Genomic DNA, 22,630 nt, shown 5'->3' with positions numbered 1-22,630 from the left:
TCTATTCATGGCATTGATCACAGTGGTGAAAATGTATGGTATTCCTCAAGGCTTGTTGTCTGACTGAGATAAGATAATATTGTATTGTGTATTTGTACCAGTTTTTCATTTATTTTATAACATTAAATTTGTTTTTTAAACTCTGCATCATGATTGACCTTGGACCATTATTTGGTGTATTTGGTGCTGGATTCTAATTCCTAAGTGAATGCTAAAGGACACATATGTACAATAATTGTGACAGTTGGATTTGGAGGAAGATACCTCTGACTGCTACAAAGCAATTCAATATATGTATGTGTATATGTATACACCGATCAGCTATAACATTAAAACCAATGACAGGTGGAGAGGGTAACATAGATTATCTCATTACAATGGCACCTGTCAAATGGTGGGATATACAGTATTAGGCAGCAAGTGAACACTCAGTTCTTTAAGTTGATGTGTTAGAAGCAGGAAAAATGGGCAAGCATAAGGATCTGAGCGGCTTTGACAAGGGCCATATTGTGATGGCTAGATGACTGAGTCAGAGCATGTAAAAAACAACAGGTGTTGTAGAGTGTTCTTGGTAAGCAATGGTTAGTACCTACCAAAAGTGGGCCAAGGAAGGCTCATTAATGTGCATGGGGAGCGAAGGCTAGCCCATCTGGTCTAATCCAACTGAAAAGCTACTGTAGCACAAATTGCGGAAAAAGGTCATGCTGGGTATGAAGAAAGGTGTCAGAACACACAGAGCATCTCAGCTTGCTGCATATAAGGCTGCATAACTGCAGACCAGTCAGAGTGCCCATGCTGACCCCTGTCCAACATTGAAAGCGCCTACAATGTGCATGTGAGTGTCAGACCTGGACCATGGAGCAAAGGAAGATTACATCATGTGAACAGCCGGGTGAGTGTACGTCATTTACCTGGGGAAGAGAAGGCACCAGGATGCAGTATGGTAAAAAGCAAGATGGCAGAGGCAGCGTGATGCTGGGAAATCTTGGGTCCTGGTATTTATGAGGAAGTTACTTTAACACGTACCACCAGCCTAAACATTGTTGCAGACCAAGTACACCCCTTCATGGCAACAGTATTCCCTGATGGCAGTGGCCTCTTTCAGCAGGATAATGCACCCTGCCACACTGCAAAAATTGTTCAGGAATGGTTTGAGGAGCATGGCAAAGAGTTCAAGGTGTTGACTTGGTCTACAAACTCCCTAGATCTCAGCCCGAAGCAGGCATCTGTGGGATATGCTGGAAAAACTAGCCCAAGCCATGGAGGCCCCACCTCATAACTTACAGGTCTTAAAGGATCTGCTGCTAACATCTTGGTGCCAGATACCACAGGACACCTTCAGAGGTCTTGTGGAGTCTATGCCTCAAAGGGTCAGACCTGTATTAGACAGGTGATGGCGGATTTCTTGTTGCCTCGTGCGTGCGCAGTACTGCTGTCCCATGGGAAAACAACGCGTGCACCATTTTCCCGGAGAACCGTGCATGCGCAGTATATTCTGGCACTAAGCCAGAATCTTCTGCACCCGCCAGCCGCCGCGGCACTGCTAAGAGGAGGGGGCCCGCACTGAGCCTGCACACTGCCCCCTCCTCTCTTAAAACGCTCCTGCAAACAATGGTTTCTCTCCCTCTGCCGACCTCAACCTGGCAGTGAGAGACAGTTTACTATATATATATTCTCATGAATAGTAAGAAAAACTTAACACCTGAGCAACCATGAGTATTACCTGCAGGTGGACAAGAATCAATTTATAACATCAATACAAACCAAAAATTCTGCAATTCACCTATCATTGATGGATTAGTGAAGAGATACGTAATATTCTACAACTAAATTTTATCAAAATACAATAAATATATATTTAAATATACTTCAGACAAAGGTACTGCATTATACAGACCTGGCATGTTGAACCACATATAAGGTGTGGAGGATGTAATTTATATCCACTAACCCTAACGCTATATCCATGCACTGGTTTCATGTTTTGTATATGGAAAATCCCCTATTACTGCCAGGACAATGGTCTACAGCAGAGAACAAAGGTGAGAGTTGTACTGCATCAAATTTTACTGTTATAACACTAAGATCATATATGAAATATTATGTTTCACACCAAGCAAATTACATGTCTCTAATGATAGTTAGAAATAAATATAAGATCTCATTGAATTATCGTGAAAAATATTGTGTGCTAAGACTGCACAATGCAGTAAATCATTGGTTTTATTGAAGAACTTACAATCTAGATAATGCTAACCAGCCGTAACTTACATTGTATAAATAGTTGATGACCTAATATGTTGTTTATTTAGGTTGGATGCAAGGTGATGGTCACTCTGTTTCTTTACTTTCTGGCAACTAATCACTACTGGATCCTTGTAGAAGGTCTCTACCTGCACAGTCTCATCTTTATGGCTTACCTGTCTGACCGCAGCTACTTCTGGGCGCTGACCATCATTGGCTGGGGTGAGACTGCTGTTTGTGAGCCTGATAACTGATTATGGTGGTGTGGCTTGTCACTCATTAATGATGGGGGTAAATTGATGACATCATTTTTTTTTACATACATGTTATGTGCCATAATGCCAAGTCATAGTCCTGGTCCCTAACCTTTGCAGATGTGTGTATTTGGCAATGTACCTTGTCTGCATGCTTTTATATATATTTTATTATTTATTTCTTACAGGTCTCCCAGCGGTGTTTGTCTCTGTGTGGGCGAGTGTACGGGTGTCTCTGGCTGATACACAGTATGTACAATCTCTCATATACATTTTCTCTCATATGCTGCTCTGCATCTTCTTGTACAGGCCAGTGATACGGGCTAAACACCTACACAACTCTGGAAATCACTGACGTTCTAAACTCAATGGGGCCTTCATATGCTTCATTCACCAGATACAGCAGAAAGTCTGGCCCAGGAAGGAAATACCTTTCTGCCCTTCTCTGCCTGTTGCCAGCTTGTCTCTGTAAGTGCTAATTCTGTGTAATGTCCCATTCTGCCGATACCAATCCGATAACATGAATTGCGGACATCGATGTTCGGCAATCTGTCGGGAAATCGGGGAAATTCAACATGTTAAAAATCCCCAAATTGCTGATTCAGATGAATTTTTGGGTCGGAATTGAGATTGTCAAGTTGGATTTCTCTGATCCCCCAATGTTGGCAGCACAGGGAATTGGGGCAATCCATCGCAGATGTATAGGCCCCATAACAGACTGAGAAACGGGCTGTGTTCTTGTGATAAATGGATGTGACAGAAGCAAATAGGGACATACTGTAGCTTGTGTGGAGCAGGAGCACAGATTGATTTTCCAGTCGGGAACATGAAGATATATATTAATATGTGCTGATTTGTAACTATTTGAGGAGTGTATATGCGCTCACCCACCAGATACTATCTCTCTTTGTATGCAGGTGCTGGGACCTGAGTGCTGGACACATGAAGTGGATTTATCAGACTCCCATTCTTGCAGCCACGTTGGTGTGTAAATGACAACAATAATATTTGGTTCACTTTATCACTTTTCAAGGCCATATATGTATTGGCAGCCGGGTATTTGTTCATAATAATAATAATAATAATAATAATAATAACAATAACAATAATTTTATTTATATGGTGCTTTTCTCCCGCAGGACTCAAAGTCGCTTTACAGACATCAGAAAACATGGTACATTGTTCAAGGATTAGGTATTGCAGAAAATAGAAACCACACAGAGATAATTAAAAACAACCAAAACCTAGAGAGCACAATAAGCATATTGCAGGGTTGGTGCAGACATTTTGAAATAACTTCCATGGGTTATATATTCCACCAACAAAAGGTACCAGATGAGGCAGCCATCTTGGGCGCACTACATTGGATTACACTGGGTGGAATAGGTTATGCCTAGAAGAGATGACACAAAATGGGTGGTTGCAGCATCCTAACACTAGGAGTAGGGTCCCACCATAATCATCAGGTCCATGTATTTTTACCCATCCTCGAGTGTACCAGGTGAGGCAGCCGTGGTGGGCACACTACGAAGGTTACACTATGGGAGATAAGCCGTACAAGGACCCAAGGCATATATGGGAAAACTGACGTATGTGGCAGTATGATATACCCAGTATGAGTAGATCTATGTGAAGTACATCCTGCCTATGGTGGATGCACTTCATTGGAGGTATAACACGCTGGCATATCATACAGTGGGGCGGAAGTACATGGTACAAAACAGGAAATACCAAACACAGCAAACAGTGATGCAGTTTGGGCATGATGTATATGGGTACATAATAATAATAGGAAAGGAGATCAAAGGCGATACATACAAATAATTCCAAATGAGTGGATGATGACAAACCAAGAAAAGTCCAAAATTCAAAAGAAAATGTCCAAAAGGTCAATATAAATAGTACCTTCCTCTCTTCTTAAAGTGACTCCGTAGTAGGATGGATGAATACGTGGGGAAATAAAAAAAAGAGAAGAAAAAGGCACACAATGTGAAGTACTAATAAATAAATAGATGAATGTATCCCCCTTTTGTGTTGATCGTGAAAATGGTGTTTATATAGTTCCCAAATAAAAAAGTGAAAGGGACTCGACACCAATATCTTTCAAAAAATTTTTAGCGTACCAATAACTCTCACTAGTGGTACGGGAACAAAACACGTAATGGTTTCTTTGGAAGGAAATCACCTTTAAATGGTTACACAAAGTAAATTATATGAGGCGTATGTACCCTAACTCACATCTCAAATGGTTGGGATCCACACATCAAGGTTTCTTTAAGAAGAGAGGAAGGTACTATTTATATTGACCTTTTAGACATTTTCTTTTGAATTTTGGACTTTTCTTGGTTTGTCATCATCCACTCATTTGGAATTATTTGTATGTATCGCCTTTGATCTCCTTTCCTATTATTATTATTATTATTATTATTATTATGTATTATTGTATCACCTGATTGGGCTGGATTTTGGTGAGTGGGATTGGGCAGACACAGTGTGTGCGCCGGAGTTCGACTTAAATAACTTTTTTGATATGATGTATATGGGTGACTGAAACATTTGTAATACAGTATAATACACCCTGAATGAATAGATCCACGTGTTTGTTCATCCTGCCCAAGAAATAACCGTCCAAGGCAGCCATCTGGGGTGCACTGTGTAGGTTACATCTGGCAGGGTGTGCAAGTAGCGGAAGTATAACATCCAGGCGGAGAGAAAATAAAAATAATGAATGAAAGGCTAAATACAAAGGTATAAAAGGCAATCTTAAAAGAATAGTGACAGCATTATAAGGTAAAAACCATGTTAAAGTTAATCAGAAAATAAAAATAATGGTGTAAACTGTAACAGGTAACATGACTGCACCTAGCATTTCCCTCATTCGAGTGTGAGATCTTGTCGCATCCAGAAGTTTGTTGAGTGCAATTGGGATGCAGCATGAGACTGCACCCAAACCCAGTGTACGGGAGGTGGGAGGTGGGGGGGGGGGGTTGAATTGAAGGTGGAGTGGTAGCATTCCTGAGCTGTAGTGCTTGAGAAATTGTTCCATTTTGGTTTAGAAAGTAGTCCGAATCCAGTTCAAACTCCGGTTCTAACTCCATGTTTCAGATGACATGTTTAAGGTAGCAGGCCAAGTCTTTGCAGGCTTTCAAATGATTCCCCTTTGTAGGAGATGCTGGGTCAGCTGGTACAGGGGGTGGGTTCTGATTTGGTAAAAAAAATAACAGACTGGTAAAAAGAACATAAAATGACAAAAAAGCTCAGAGGAGTAATTAATCAGTCAGTTACAAATACATAACCAGGCTACAATGAGCCTTTAAAATCTAGAATTTAAAATTGTCAGTACAGATTCAGTGATGTATCAAAGTAATAATATTCTATCAAGTTACAGAGTAACCTAAACACTGAACAAGATATCAATACACAGTTACAAGTTAAGTATAAGAGCAATAACTTATTTGAGGATCAATGAATAAATACTTAAATGCTGTATAAAGGGTCAACAACAAAATAAAACAATATAACATAGGGGCTTACAGATTAAGCTGTCTGGCCATGTTTAAACACGCTAGATTTAATAAGAATCATGTTTCCCTGTCTATATTGATACTGATTGTGTTGTATCAAGTGCAAGCTCGGTAGTATTGGCCCTTTCTCAACAGACTTTGTTAAGCACTGCACAGATCAGTCAATCTGTGCAGTGCTTTTGTGTATAGTATAAACAAACTGTTTAAATTTTGAAACAAATCGGTATGGGGTCCCTTCCGCACCCCCCAGTAGTATAATCTGTCCTGGACCTTTGTGCACGTTTTGGTACTGGGAAAAAATGGTGTGGGTTTCCCTCATATTTCCAGCAACCAGCACCGGACTCAACAAGCCAATGGTTAATGCCATAGCAGGGGGACACACATCATGGGTCCCCCTTGCCAAAGCATTAACCAGCCCCAAACTGGTCACCCCAGCCCTGGGATTTCTTAGAAAGTGGCCCCCTTACCCAGAAAAAGGGTTCCCCCCTCCCAAGGATACCCCAGGGCTGGGGTGAAGCTCTTCCCTGCACCCCTGGTGATGGTGGGTGCAGGGTTAATGGGTGAAAGATAGTAATTACTATTGTTCTTTTCAGTCAGATTACAGGAGAACCACAAGTGCCACCATGCACAGAAACTAAGTGCCGCTGGCACCTGTAAAAAAAATAAAAAATGAATTTGCAAACCCACGGTCTGGCAAACATGCACTGTATGTACATACTTTACAGTACAACACTTCCTGAAGAATGACAGGACCTATTAGGTTTCCTGCACCTTAGCGCTGATTGAGTAAGAGTCAAACCTCTCTCAGTCAGAAACCGCCAGCTGATTGGCTGTGAGGAGGTCTGACCTAGCCAATTAGTGCTAATGTGCAGGAACCCACATGAGGAAACTGTCATTCTCGGGCACTTACAGTGCTTCTATGTCCATGGGTTCGCAAATTAATTTATTTTTTATTTTTTTGCCAAGCCCCCGGGATGTCTACTTGGAGAAGGGGCCTGACCAGCGCCATGGAGTAGGTAAGTATGTAGCTTGAGTGTGAGTGGTTGATAAAGGGTTAACATATTCGGTGTGTGTCTTCTCTTTTTTAATATATTTTCTTCACAGTGGGGTTTCAGGTGCCAGTGAGCACTTAATGGTGGCAAGCTTGCTGGGACCTGTGGTTTTTCTGTTGTGGTCAGTGCTCTTCTATAGACAACTGAATGAGCGTTACTGGGTGGCAACTGTATGGCACGAAGGAGAAGCATCCTGTTGGCATGTTGTGGGCGTATAGACAGAGTTGCGACCTATTCTGAGCTGAGCATATGCATACTGCCACTTTCAGTTGTGGTTATTTTAAGCACCTCATCACATTACAATACTGCAAGACTTCCAGCCAGGTTACACCTGAACTCAATGGGGATAATTCAGAGTTACACACCAGCTGTTTTTTATTATAGCAAAATAGTACAGCTGGTTTCATTAAAAATGTAAGTGAGGCCGAGCACAATTTATTGTTCATCTCTGAATCAGGCCCCATGTCTTTTTAATTATTATTATTATTATTATTATTATTATTATTATTATTATCATCATCATTTATTTATATGGTGACACAAGTGTTCCGCAGCGCCTTACAAAGTACATAAACAAATTGTTGACCAGTGACTTACAGAGCAATACAATACAGGACCAGGACATGGATAATATATATTGCTACATTAGCGACCATAAATCCCAGATAAGCAACAGAGCGTAAGCAACCAAGTGTTAGGTGCCCTAGTGGTGAGTAAGAAGTAGATGAAACTAAAGTAGGGAGAAACACAAGAGGGTAGAGGGCCCTGCTCGTAAGAGCTTACATTCTAAAAGGGAGGGGCAGACAAACAGGAGCATGTAGCAGCGAGTTAGTATGATAGCTGGAAGGCTTCGATGAAGCAGTGGGTTTTGAGAGCCCGTTTGTAGGACTGCAAAGAGGTGGAGAGTCAGATGGGGAGTGGGAGAGAGTTCCAAAGGTGGGGAGCAGTGCGGACAAAATCTTGGAGGCGGGATTGGGAGGAAGTAATCAGTTGGCATGAAAGGCGGCATGTATTAGTTGAATGAAGAGAGCGGACAGGAGAGTGAAGGGAGATGAGATCAGAGATGTAAATGGGAGAAGATTGGGTGAGGGCTTTGTAAGTGAGTGTGAGAACCTTGAATTGGGTTCTGAAAGGGAAGGGGAGCCAGTGGAGGGCTTGTAGGAGAGGGGAGGCAGATGTAGGGCATTTGTAGAGGAAGATAAGCCGTGCAGCAGCATTAAGGACAGACTGGAGAGGAGAGAGATGGGATTTGGGAAGGCCAGATAGGAGGAGGTTACAGTAGTCAGACTTTACAGACTTGTGCTACAGAAGTATCACAGAGGTACAGGACACTTTTTATATAACATTTCTCTTTCTACCCTAGGTCAATTTCTTCTTGTTCCTAAACATTATCAGAGTTCTCGCTTCAAAACTGTGGGAGACCAACACCGGAAAGCTAGACCCTCGCCAGCAATATGGGTAGGTAACTGAAATGTGTATAGTCTACTCACAAACATTCTAGTCCCCTTCAACTACAAACTGCAATCAGTACGTTTTCCAGGTCTCTGCACAGACTCACAGATAAAAACATAAGCAGTACATGTAGATCTTTAAAAATGAATAAAGCAATGATTAATACGCCCAAGTTACAGATTCATGTACTGCTGGAAGTACTGAGGTGTAAAAACATGTTCTATAATATATAACTTGGAACCAGGGGCAGAACTATGGGAGACAATGAAGGCGCCTCCCGCCAGGCTCCAGTACTGAAGGGCTACCTCCTCCATATATATTCACCCCACTTAGGGCTGTAAGTATGTATCCGGGGTGTAACGTCACGGCCGCCCAATAGATGACACCTCTTCCCGACACCTGAAAAGCCACCATACACTAGTGGAGGGCTCCATGTCAAACCATCAGCTGCCGCCTCTGTCTATCTATAGCCTGTCCCTACACATTAGTGTCGCAGCTTCCATTATCTTTGAATTTCTATTGCTCATTGCTCTCAATATGGCAGCTTCAATCAAGGGATTGTAAACAAATTCATGTAGGTCAGTGTGACCTCTATTTATCTCTTTTAAGTCTAAATAGGTGTTGATTAGGGGCAGAACAAGGGTTATTTTTGAAAATTGTATGATCATTTCAGAGGTACACTCTATAAAAAAAAGTGTATCTAGCATTTTATTGTAAGTTCCCAGGCTTCAGAGTCTGGGATTATGCAGTCTTATGTTGGATACACACTTGGCTATATATCGCGAGTTATTGACGATCGATATTTTGAGAGTGCATCGGTGGGTGTGTACACAGTGGCGGTTCTAGGCACAGGCTAGCAGGGCCGTCGCCCAGAGCGCAGCCCTGTCTGAACCATTGCACGGCCGGCTCCCTCTGGGGTTATGGGGTAAATGCTCAGGGGGAGGAATGGGGTGCGGCAGTGCAGCATGGGATGGCGCTGGGCGCAAGGACACCTAGCGCCGGTGCTGTGTGTACACTGACATGTCTATAAACTACGTAGTTCACAGACATATCAGGTCCCCCCCTGCAGCACAGCCGATGCCAGTATATGTGAAAGATATGTCAGTGCACCTGCATGTGTCTATGTGTCTATGTTGACTGCCCATACTCTTGCTGCAGGGACCGCCAACACTGACATTTCAACTGGGTGGACAAATTTAGATGCCTGCCCAGTTGTGATGTCAGCCCAGACATATCGAGCGGCTGATTTGTAAGTGTGTATAGCTTACCAATCAGCCACTCGGACGGTGGATCGGTCTGCTGACTGATCCGTCATCTAAATGTGTACCAAACATTAGGTTTGTAGCTGCCTCCAATTCCCCAGCTGGTTCAGGTTTGTGATGCAGCAGTGGGTGCCGACCATTGACAGAAGACTGCTCATTCCCGCCTTCAAACATAAAAAAGCTGCAGTGAAGGTAAATTCTAGATACAGTATAGTCAGGGGCTGGCTGGCAACTTTCAGCCTGGAGGGCAACACAAGCAAGTGGCCCCGGCTTTCTCCAAAAAAAAAAATAAACCTGTGAAAATAATTATATATATATATATATATATATATATATATATATATATATATATATATATATATATATACACACACATATACACGCAGGTGAGGAAAGTACCTTGCTTTGGTGCCCTTCCCGGGGATGTAGTCTCACCGTGCAAAATCAGCAAGAAACAATAGGTCATCGATAGGTCATCTTAATGCCAACATTTGAATCGCCTTTACTTCAAAAGTCTGGCGATTGCCTTTATCTCTCTCTCTCTCTCTCTCTCTCTCTATATATACATACACACACACATTATATATATATATATATATATGGTATCTGCGGTCCAGCACTCACACATTATATCTTGTAATTTGCTGGGGTGCTTTTTTAGAGTTTCCACTGAACTGTGGGTAACCCAACGATAAAGGACATCACATCTACTATATGTAGAGATAAAGGCACTCGCCAGACTTTTGAAGTCAGAAACATACTTTAAGATATATTAGCATGTGCATAATCCATAGTTGCCACCATTTCGGTTCCACCCCGGAACCTTTGTCAAGGCTTTATAAGAATACAAAAGACCGTGGAGCTGAAAAAGTGTGTGTGTGCATGCTGGCACACACACACACTTTTCCAGCTCCACAGTCTTTTGTATTCCTTCAAAAGTCTGGCGAGTGCCTTTATCTCTACGTATAGTAGATGTGATATCATATTATATATATATATAAATATATATATATATATATATATATATATATATATAATAAGTAAATTCAACCGGCACTCCCTATAGCATCAATAAACATTTGTGGTTTGTAACTTGCCTTGGTGCCCTCCCCGGGTGAGTAGCTCTCACCAGAAACAGATAGATATAGACGGCAGTACTCATAGGACTTGAAATGATGCAAATGTAAGGTCAGTTAAATTCTAAGGTTTCAATCTAATTTAATCGTGATTTTCCTCAGAGACCCAAGGGGAAGACACTGAGCTGGTTAGGTGGGATACACTGGCATTTCGGGGATCAGTTATAGATGGTAAGGGACACTGGGCTGGACAAGGGGAAGACACTGGGTGGGGGTCGGTGAGATGGGGAGGCACTGGGCTGGGGGGATGGGAGCACTGACCTGGACTTGCTGCTGTTCCAGTAGACGGCATGCCTGGTCCGTCACACGCTCTCCAGCACCGCACACGTTGACAGCTGCCTCCTAAGCAGCCCCTGCTTAGTCTCCATCTCTCTACTGTGGCTGCTGCTGGGATCAGGAGTGAGCTCAATGTCCAGTGTCTGAGTAAACTTTTCCGTAGGAGCAGGTGAGGGGGGGTCAGGCCGGCTCAGTTGTAAGAGAAGACACTCTGTTATGCCCAGCCAGCCGAGGTGTGGAGCCAGCCACCTTCAGAGGCAGGGGTAGAGGTGAAGAGTGAGGACTGGAGGCGGGGCCTCCCTCCAGCTCTCTCTCTCTACTTGTGATCACTGAGGGCTGGCTCCCAATCAGCGCTTGTCAGGGCACATGTTTAAGAGAAATAGAATAAAATAACGGCCCCAAACTCCCGCTGAGGTCTACAGACAATCTGCCCCTGGACTGGAGACATGCAGAGGTTGCTCCCCAGGCGGCTTAGTTTGTTATAAGGGCTTCAAGGACGGCCGCACTGATTATCCTTGTTACACAAACTGAGTGGCTGGGAAGCATCCTCTGCATGTCTCCCGGGCCCCTGCTGTGTATGGAGTGTAATAATCAACTGGCGGCACCATAACACTGAAATCATACCGGCCCGCACCCTGTTCCCTGGCTCAGCCCGCCCCTGAGTATAGTATAGAGTTTATCTGTCAAAGATAGATACCTGAGTTATCTTTGCAAAATAAACCCATTTGATCTATGTTACTTATTTAACATCTAGAAAACGGCATGGCGTTTTAATGTTTTTGCATTTATTTTTTGTATGTTTTTGTTTAGCTGCATCTTAAGAAACATTTTGGGATTCATTAATACAAAGTATTTTACAAATAAAACATTTACATTAAGATCAGGCTAAATTAATGGTTTCCAATCTTTTCTGAATCATGGTGCCCTAAAGTATCATCATTTATTTTTTTATGGCACCCCAAGGCCAAAACTGTCTTACTGAGTAATTCTGCAGTTTGGGAACCACTGGGCTAAACTAAAGGTTTTTCATGTCACAAATAATTTTCTGTTTAAGTTATGTAAGAGCAGGGCCGGTGCAAGGTTTCTTGGCAACCTAGGCATTTCTTCATTCTTACGCCCCCCCTCCCTCCATAGCTACACAAGCCCTTATATAGTGCCCCCAGTAGAGGTCCTCCCTATGCAGTTCCCCCAGTAGTGGTCCCCTCATGCAGTGCCCCCAATATAGTGCCCCTTATTCAGTGCCCCCAGTAGTGGCCCCCCTATGCAGTGCCCCCATTAGTAGTCCCCCACCTATGCAGTGCCCCTTATATAGTGCCCCCAGTAGTAACACTCCCTATACTGTGCCCCCAGTAGTGGTCCCCCCCAGTAGCAGCCCTCCCCCAGCAGTGCCCCTAGTCTGGGCCAGATCAACGAGGGGAGGCAACAGGGGCAATCGTCCCTGCCCCCACACCCATCGGGGTTAACGTGAACCGGAGGAGACGGAACCAGTTCCGCCTCCTCCTGCCAACCTAACCCCGGTGCCACAGGGAGGCACCATTTGCCAGGCGCCCGCTGAGATTGTAACCAATGGGCGCCCGGCTCCCTCCCCACAGTGGCAGCCGAAGCCGGAGACTGGAGCTCATTAGTGAGCTCTGGCATCCGGCTCACACAGTGCACTATGGGAGAGACGTCATGACGTCTCTCCCATAGTGCCGAGGAGCAGCCGAGCGGAACTGGACGTGGACAGCAGTGGGAGGAGCGGGGCTTAAGGTAAGTATTAGCTTTTTTTTTTTTGTGCAATAGGCTTTTCTACTGGGGGCATTACTCGGGGGGGATTACTACTGGGGGCATTGCTCGGAGGGGGGCATTACTACTAGGGGCATTACTCAGAGGGCCTTACCATTGTGGGCACTACTATTGGGGTCTCCCCTAGTAGTGGTCCCACCAGTGCAGTGCCCCCAGTAGCATTCCCACCCAGCAGTGCCCCTAGCAGTAATCTCCCCCAATGTAGTGCCCCAGTAGTAGTCCCCCCAGCAGTAATCCTCCCCTATGTAGTGCCCCCAGAAGTAGTCCCCCCAGCAGTGCCCCCAGTAGCAGTCCCCCCCCAGCAGTAGTCCTCCCAGCAGTACCCCTAGTATTAATCCCCCTCTATGCAGTGTCCCCCAGTAGTGGTCCCACCAGTGTGCAGTGTCCCCAGTAGTACCCCCAGCAGTGCCCCTAGTAGTACCCCCCGGCAGTGCCCCTAGTAGTAATCCCCCTCTATGCAGTGTCCCCCAGTAGTGGTCCCACCAGTGTGCAGTGCCCCCAGTAGTACCCCTAGTAGTGCCCCTAGAAGTAATCCACCTCTATGCAGTGTCCCCAAGTAGTGGTCCCACCAGTGTGCAGTGCCCCCAGTAGTACCCCCAGCAGTGCCCCTAGTAGTAATCCCCCCCTATGCAGTGTTTCCCAGTAGTAGTCTCCCCAGCAGTGCCAACAGTAGTAGCGCCTCCCAGCCAGACACACACACACATAAAAAAGAAAAACCCTCCATTTACCTTAATCCCCGCTTCGGCATCTGCTCCTCTGTCGGCATCCTCCTGGGCCCGCACACTCTGCATGATGGGAGAGACGTCATGGCGTCTCTCCAATCACCCACTGCGGGAGCTGGAAGATGGAGCTCATGAGTGAGCTCCATCCCGGCTCCGGCAGTTGGCGCAGCAGCCGATGAGAGTCTGTCTGACTCTCATCGGCTGCTACAACAAACACGCAGCTGCCAGCGCCTGTGTTTTTGTAATACTAGTAGTGTAATGCGGATGACACTTATGTGCGGTCCACACTACACAGCAATCCAGCGGCGCCCTGCAGCTGCCTAAGTTTGCCTAGTGGTAGCGCCGGCCCTGTGTAAGAGATTTCAATAAATTTCTGCTGTCAGCTCATCACTCCTATTTCATTGCAGATTATAATATACTTTATGGACTGGGGATGATCTGAGATTTGTTACAAAATGCTCATTGTAAATAACAAACTGCTCAAGTTTGTTTTATGCAGGAAACTCCTGAAGTCAACGTTGGTCCTTATGCCGCTCTTCGGTGTACATTACGTCGTTTTCATGGCAATTCCTTACACAGATGTGACCGGGCTGCTATGGCAAATACAGATGCATTATGAGATGTTTTTCAATTCCTCTCAGGTAACTTAGTGTATTGTAAGTCTACAAACTCACTAATACTGGCATTATCACATCATTTATGTACTCTGTATGTGAATGAAATATTTGGTAAGCGCTAAGATCATGTTATGCTTGCTTAGTGGTGACAACTGAAATGTCCCTGTATATCTCTTCCCTAGGGATTCTTTGTAGCGACTATCTACTGTTTCTGCAATGGAGAGGTAATAATGCATATTTATTAATTATGTCTACCTTGTATTTCAGTGAGAAGTAGAAGTGCATTCACACCTAAAGAGTAGGACATTTTGTGTTATTTCAGGACTGATTGTTAGGGATTGGTATAAGATGAGTGATGTTACATTGTTAATGTTATTGAACATGTCAGCTCTGTGTTCCTATATCACCCGTCCTAAAGAACAAAGTGTTTTTTTTTTCTTTTCTTGATTTTCGCACATGCACAGTGTGTCTCCTAGGCTGGCTCCACTCTAGGATCCCATTCCCTGCCCAACAACAACCTCCCTTCCCAGCCCAGGATACACTGCTCTGTAATGGGCTGGGTAAGAAGGCTGCTACCACTCCCTCACAGGGAAGGAGAGACTGAGGGAGGGTGGAAGGGGGGGGCCGCTGGCTGCTGCATGTACCACTGGCGGCTGTGAGAGGGAAGAAGGGGGGGTCTGCCAGCTGATGCGGGAAGGTGGAAGGGAGGAAGGGGGTGCCACCGTCTGCCAGGCACTGGGGGAAAGGGGGGCAGTCCCATACTGCGTACCATGGAAGGTACAGAATTCATGGAACTCATAAAAAACACCACTAAAAATGTATTAAAAGTAAATAAAGGATGAAAATCAGGGAGTGGGCGGAAACTAGGGGGTGGAGAGTGGGATGAAAGGGGCGGAGAGTGGGAGGGAAGGAGTGGAAAAGGAGCTAGAGTAGTGAATTGTGGGCAAGGACCCGGATCTGCATCCTGCACCCAGGACCATAGCACTCATCAACACTAGATAACAGCAGCTGCAAGATGGAGAAATCAAACTAAAGCTGGGTACACACTAAACAATGTGTTTAACCAGCGATGCGACGGACGACCCCTCAGCCAACAGGCCGGCATATCAGACAGCCCGTACACACTGGATGATACGGTGCCCAAAATGTCAGACCCTGCCGCATCCAGTAGCATGGGTCGTCAGCCGCATCGTCTGATTGGACTGCATGTAGGGAAGATCAGCCGATGCAACTGATGACCCCACGGGAGGACGCCACGCACGATATAGTGCATACATACTGGACGATTTTAAAGATTTGTCGTTCTGATGCATCGGAATTGGGCAAATTGTTTAAAAAATATGTAGGGGCCTTAAGGCAACGAGCGCTAAGTTCAAAATGCCGCTCATTGTAAATACAGGTCTGCATAAATTTTAAATGGGGGTATGAAAAAAAAAAACACGCTAGGAGGAAGCTGCAAACCAACGCTGTTTAGATTCATAAATACCAGGTTCCACTGCCACATATGTAACGAGTTTCAGCAGTGGAGTCCTTACCCTTGGACTGTTTGATGAGTAGTTGCCAACAACACCGAAAGTCCATTTATTGCTGGATAGAGCATACAGGGCTTTTAGACCTCACTCCCAAAATCCATCCCAGAGAAAATAGAAAGAGAGAAAGATAACATTTCTACACTTCCTACCAATTTCGGTCTCACAATTCAGACGGCACCTGTAGAGAACAAAGCTTCAATGTCTCCATCGATTCTAGTGTTATTTAAACAACATGTGCCAACTAAAGACTGGACAACTTTCACCAGAACACATAAAAAGCATAGGCGTCTGTATAATGGGTATACACCCATAGTATACTTACCTTAGGCCGGCAAACATATCCCTCCTCCTCCGTGGTGCAGGGGTGTATCTATAATGGGTGCAGGGTGTGTGGTGCACACTCTAGTGCCCAGAGTCTACTGATGCTGCAGTCGGCGGTCAGACGCGTCAGTCTGCTGCCGGCCACCGGGGAGAGAAGAGGGGGCCCCGGACTGGGAATGAACACGGGCCCCCTCCTCTCTTGTTTTATTTTTTGATATTATAGCCATGATAATAATTCCTAATTTTTTTTGCATTCCACAGGATAAGTTCATTACAATCTTACACCCTTTCTTAATGCCCATATTCATATTCTTTCATAAAGTCAAAGTGATATAAGCAGCACACAGAAAAATAGCTAATTTTTTAGCACATTGAAATCAAGTAGAGGAGTTTTGGGGTAGATTTTGCAAAAGCTCATTAAAAGGAAAAGTCAGTGTTGCCCATAGCAACCAATCAGATTTAAGCTAAGATTTATCTAGTAGGCCTGTAGTCTAGAAAATGATAGCTGGGATCTGATTGGTATACTCAGATGTCAACAGGGTCGCACACTCTTACCCAAGAGGCCATAAATGCATACATACACACACACACTGGGCCTGATTCAGACCCTGTCGCAAGCGCTGAGCGCTCGCAACCGGGTTGATGGTGGCCCACAGCCATGCGCACGACGGAGCCGGCTCCATCATGCGCATGCGCGAGACCTGGCTAGCGATGAGCACTCCGTCCCACCGGGTCTCGCACCAAAGGGGGCGAGCTGTCGATGTTGAGTGACAGCTCGCCCCGTTTGGTGGGCGGGCCGGGGGTGTGGCTGCCCAAACGGAGGCGTTCCCATGAGAACGCCTGCCGTTTGGGGGCGGCCCCACTGACATCACTTGTTCTGTTAGAGCCGAAATCTCTCTGGGGCTTGCGATGGGCGAGACCCTACCACAAGGGTCTCATCGCAAGCCCAATGGTCGCGATGGTCTTGACCATCGCGACCCTCATCCTGGCCGCTTGCAATAGCTGTGGGTGGTCACCCACAGCTATGCGAGCGGCCAAGAGGCCATTCCAAAAAAAAAAAAGCCCGGCCCTGATTCAGAGCGAGCGGCTCTGAATCAGGCCCACTGTTCGTACACTTTAAATGTGTTACTATTTAGAGATTTTCATCATGTGTATATAAGTTTTGCTTTCCCTATTTAAAAAAAAGTTATCCCCGTTTTATTTCAAAGACTTTTTGAACCTGCGAAAAGTCTTTGAAATTGAATACGGTGTAAAACCAAAACTTGCGAAAATTATGCAATCGGTGCAAAAACATTGCAAAAACTGAGTTCTTGCTCCATATTGAATACCCCTGTATGTGATATGTTGCTCGTACAGCTGACGAATGATATATCTCTAAATGCATCTGCCCGTGTGTATAGCCGTTATGTCTGTGAACGACGTTGTTCACAGACGTACCAGGTCAGCCCTGCATCACAGAGGAGTAGCGTGTAGCCAGGGCGCTCAGCGCCCCCCCCCGCAAGTATTCCAGGGAGGAGGCAGGTTCACATGGGATTAAAGTAAAGAGAAGTAAAAATAAAGATTAGGGGCAGCCCCCTGTAGTGGTGCACATATGCAATGTCCTCTGTTGTGGTGCCCATATGAAGTGCCCCCTGTAGTGGTGTCCATATGCAGTGCCCCCTGTGGTTGAGCCCATATGCAGTGCCCCTTGTGCCCCAGGAGAGATCCCCCTTATGCAGGCCTCCAGCAGTGCCCCCAGTAGTGATCCCCCCTATGCAGTGCCCCTTATACAGTGCCCCCAGTAGTGATCCCCCTGTGCAGTGCCCCTTGTGCCCCTAGTAGTAATCCCCTTATATAGTGCCCCCAGTAGTGGTACCCCTCTGCAGTGCCCCCAGTAGTTGTACTCCCTATGCAGTGCCCCTTATATAGTGCCCCCAGTAGTAGCCCCCCCATGCAGTGCCCCCAATAGTGGTAACCCTTATGCAGTGCCCTTTAAGTAGTGGCCCCAGTTGTAGTTCCCCACTATGCAGTACCCCCAGTATAGCCCTTTACATAGAGCCCCCAGTAGTGGTCCCCCGATGCAGTGCCTCCAGTGGTAGTCCCCTCCCTATGCAGTGCCTCTAGAAGTAGTCCCCCCCCCTGGTAGTGCCCCTAGTAGTAGTCCCCCCCTGGTAGTGCCCCTAGTACCCTAGTAGTAGTCCCCCCCTTGTAGTGTCCCTAGTAGTAGTCCCCCCTTGCAGTGCTCCCAGTGGAGGTCCCCCGATGCAGTGCCCTTAGTAGTTGCCCCCACTTGTAGTTCAGTAGTCGCCCCCTTGTAGTGCCCCAGTAGTGGTCCCCCCTTATAGTCACACGTAATAAAAAAAATAAAAAACACACCTGAATCCCCGCTCCCGCCATCCGCTCCTCCGTTCATCCTCCCGGGCCGGCCCACTCTGCATTATGGGAGAGACGTCATGACGTCTCTCCCATTACCCACTGTGGGAGCCGGAAGATGGAGCTCATGAGTGAGCTCCAGCCTGGCTCCTGCAGTGGGCGCAGCAGCCAATGAGAGTCTGACAGACTCTCATTGGCTGCTAATTAAAACAAACACACAGCTGCCGGCACCAGCGTCTCTGTGTAGTGCTGACCGAACTCCGTCACAGAGACACAGACTGCCTGCACCGGCCCGGGGGGCACATGGCACCCTGCCCCCCGGCCCAGCCCGCCTCTGCCCGGCAGGCTGTCAGCTTAGACAGCTGCCGGGTACACAGCGGGCGGCGCCTCCGGACACCTTCGGCGCCTGGAGCTTGCACTCCGCTGGGACCGCCCTCCCTACGCCCCTGCTGCAGCACAGCCGATGCCGTGATATATCTTGCAGCTATATCAGTACATCTTCCTGTGTGTATGGTGACCTGCAGACTGACCCATACACTGGCTGCAGGAACCACCAACACTGACATCACAACTGGACAGGCAAATTTAAATGCCAGCCCAGTTGTGAACTCTGAGCAGATATTTTGTGTAGCCGATTGATAAGTGTGGATACTTACCGAAATCAGCCACTCGATCTGTGGGTCCGTCGATCGTGAGTCTTTTGGTGTAGTATGTCCTTCAGACTTGCAAAAAGAAAATGTCTATCAAGTACAAAGGCATAAATAGAGAGGACTATAAGGACCCATTTATCAACTAGTTTTATCATAATATGCAATGAGTTTTAAAACTTGTGTATGATAATGGTGCTCCAGCCAATCAGCTCCTAACTGTCAACTGTTTGAAAAATGACAGTTGGGAGCCGATTGGCTGGAGCACCATTTATTGTACACAAGTTTTATCACTTATTGCATATGATAAAACTCGTTGATAATTGGGCCCTTTAGCATGAAAAGTACAGGAGGGAAACATCCGTGGTAGCGGAGAGAAAGGGCTGGAATTTGTATCAGCACATGGACGCGGTTAAAGGCCCTTACACACGGAACGATATTGCACACGATCCGACGAATTGGAACGATAATCCAGCAATATTGTTCCGTGTGTACAGTATGCACAATATTGTGCATTGCGCGCTCCTGTGAGTCATTTGTCACTTGCCTGATCTTTATGCATGTTCAAATGATCAGGCAAATCGACCGACAATCCCATGAAGCGCTATGGAGGGGTCCAGCCTATCGGGCAACGGATCACCCCGTTTTTAGGGACCATCCCATATGTTGGCTCTCGGATCGTCGATCGCATCGGTGGGTACACATCGTACCGTGTGTACCTAGCTTTTGAGGAGCAAGTGGTGTGTCTTATGTACTAGGGGAGGAGCTGATAATTTGAATATACTTTTCTTTTAGGTAGTTTCTTAACCCATAGGTGCCCAGACGCGGTCCTCAAGGCACCCTAACAGTGCAGATATCCATGGTTGAGCACAGGTGGTTAAATCAATTTGACTGAGGTACTAATTAAGTCAGCTGTGGTCAACCATGGATAGCTCTAAAACCTGAACTGTTGGGGAGCCTTGAGGACCACATTTGGGAACCTCTGTCTTAACCTGTTATAATCTATCATAATATTATAACACTCTTTTTGTAAATCTGTAGGTGCAGGCAGAGGTACGTAAGTTCTGGCATCGCAGGAGCTTATCCCTGGATCTTAAACAAAAATCTCGCATAACTAGCACCGGAGGCAGTTGTCATTATGGAGGAGTGTTGTCCCACACCACAAACAGTGTCTGTCTAAGCATGACAGCCAGAGGCAAACAGCTACCAGTACCAATTCACTCTTCCTACCTGCCGGGATACTTCTCAAGTACCTCACCATCAGACAACAGCCCACTACAAGGGGGGAACAGCAAAGAGGGCACCACCGATCAGACTTGTGCGGCCTCCAAGAAATCGTAACAATAAGCATGTCTCCCAAATAATGAAAGTACTAGTGTTCTCTGAACCTGTAAAGTCAAAGTGGATTGAACGAATGCGATTTGTTAGTAACCTATTTAAAGCGCTTATGAAGATGCAGTGCTATTTCAATATTCAAACCCCCCCCCCCCCCCCACCAGTGCTTTATGGCCAAGACCATTATTTGAGCTATTTTATTGAATGCAGCTTATATCATTTCAACATTCTCCATGGGCTATGCAAATATTTGCCAATTTAAGCTACAGGCTCCTGCTTCAGCTCCTCATGGTCCAAAGATGACGGTGACCGTTCAACCTCTCTGGGTCTAAAGATGTAGTGAGTGCTGTCAAGTTATCTTTTCTGGCTGTACATAGTAACAACAGTTCGGTAACACTCTCCTAAATGACTAAAGTAACAATTTCTTTTTTGCTCTTTTTGTTATTGCAATACTCTCTTCTGCGTCATCATGGTTTGTACCCACTGAAAGAGCCTGATGAGTCTAATTCGATGCAACTATTTTTCTAAATCTAGGCACACATTAGACGACTTGCAAACGATGCAATATCGTCAATGATTTCCCCTGAACTCCTGGGAAATTATCTAGTGCATACACACTATGCAATCTAATCTAACGACCAAACGATATATCGTGCGTTGTTTGGTGGTTAGATTGTTAACTATATAATGCAACCATATCGCCTCGTCATTTGGTAGAGCGTACACACTGCACGATCTGCGGGGAATCATTAACGAGATTGACAGATCTTTCTGCATGTACAAAAGATCTGAAGATGTGACAAACGATGCCACAGGAGCGCGCATAGTGTGTACGCACTGGACGATTTGAACGATTTGTCTTTCCGATGTGTCGGAATCGGCCAAATCGTTCAAAATATCGTCTAATGTATAGGGGCCTTTAAATTAAAAATTAATCAACTGATTTTGTCACCTACATAAAACGGCAATATCTAAACTATAATGGTGGTAAAAAGACGATTTCTGGACAAGGATGAAATTTATTTTGAAAGAATATGGCAAATAAGGAATACGTCTAATTTAAGATGTATTTGGGCTTGATTCACTACCGATCACAATTGCGATTACACAGATAGAAATATATAGCCTCGGCGCTTCGAAGCAGAATACAGATATATAATGTGATAAGATCTAATAACAAACTCTTTCATATATTTCTGACAATTTCCTTAGCTGCAGTAATTATGGTTGCTAGCCAGTGACGTACAAAGAGAGAAAGAACTTACCGTGCTTGCAGGGAATATCAGATAGGAATTAAATAATAATAAAAGATAGGTACTCCATCAAACACTTGAAAGTGGAACTAATGTTATTTCTTAATATTTAAAGATAGATGCCATAAAAAGAAGTATAATAAAAAAAACAAAATCTTTTAATAGTAATAATAAGAATGTTATTAAAGACAGTATTTGCAAATAGTGTAACACAATGTTGCTTTTCCTTAAACTGTTATACATAAATGTAATAACAGTTCCAAAACAGCTGCTAAAAGCTCTCTAGATAGAATATAGAAACAATGTTTCTCTCTATGTAGACAGATCACATATCAAAAGTAACCACTATGAGCTCTTTGGTAATAAAAAACCAGGATGTTTTTTACTGTTGATTTAGTGTAGCCGTGTCCGGCTATTTTAAAAATAAATAAATAATCCAAAATGTTTTATTCTTCTTTCCTAAACAGTTCTCAGTAGGTGTTGTAGTAAAAAAAACTATATATCCGGCCAATATGTAGCTTGTTTAGTGTATCTGTACAAGTTGGTGATTTTGGACCCGCTGTTGTTTATAATCCCTGTGGTATGGGAAGCCACTTATCACTTGTGTGTATTTGCACCTTATATAAATGTTCCACAAAATATCGTTCCTAGGCCCTGATTCAGAGCCGGACGCTCTGACAGAGCGCTCGCTCTGAATCAGGGCCGTCCCTCTGAATTTAAGAGCGGCCTCCTGGCCGCTCGCATAGCTGTGGGTGACCACCCACAGCTATAGCGAGCGGCCAAAATGATGGTCGCGATGGTCAAGACCATCGGGCTTGCGACGAGACCCAAGCAGTAGCGTTGCCGTGCCGGGAACTCCCGCACGT

The 22,630-nt window shown here is 45.2% G+C and overlaps 1 protein-coding gene across 1 annotated transcript in view; it reads left to right on the top strand.

The window, feature by feature from the left end:
• Positions 1–21,773, top strand: part of LOC148540596 (parathyroid hormone/parathyroid hormone-related peptide receptor-like) — a 38,733-nt gene extending 16,960 nt beyond the window's left edge. Inside the window, exons 7-13 of the mRNA XM_088482496.1 lie at positions 2,313–2,466; positions 2,687–2,747; positions 3,416–3,482; positions 8,438–8,532; positions 14,207–14,348; positions 14,507–14,548; positions 20,218–21,773. Of these exons, the coding sequence (XP_088338622.1) occupies positions 2,313–2,466; positions 2,687–2,747; positions 3,416–3,482; positions 8,438–8,532; positions 14,207–14,348; positions 14,507–14,548; positions 20,218–20,517 (861 nt within the window). The 3' untranslated portion in view covers positions 20,518–21,773. The remainder of the gene's footprint in view (positions 1–2,312; positions 2,467–2,686; positions 2,748–3,415; positions 3,483–8,437; positions 8,533–14,206; positions 14,349–14,506; positions 14,549–20,217) is intronic.
• Positions 21,774–22,630: the final 857 nt, after the last annotated feature.

The sequence above is a fragment of the Taudactylus pleione genome, unplaced genomic scaffold, assembly GCF_031769625.1.
Source record: "Taudactylus pleione unplaced genomic scaffold, aTauple2 ptg000018l, whole genome shotgun sequence".
Lineage (NCBI taxonomy): Eukaryota > Metazoa > Chordata > Amphibia > Anura > Myobatrachidae > Taudactylus > Taudactylus pleione.
This window is presented reverse-complemented; position numbering and strand designations above follow the sequence as displayed.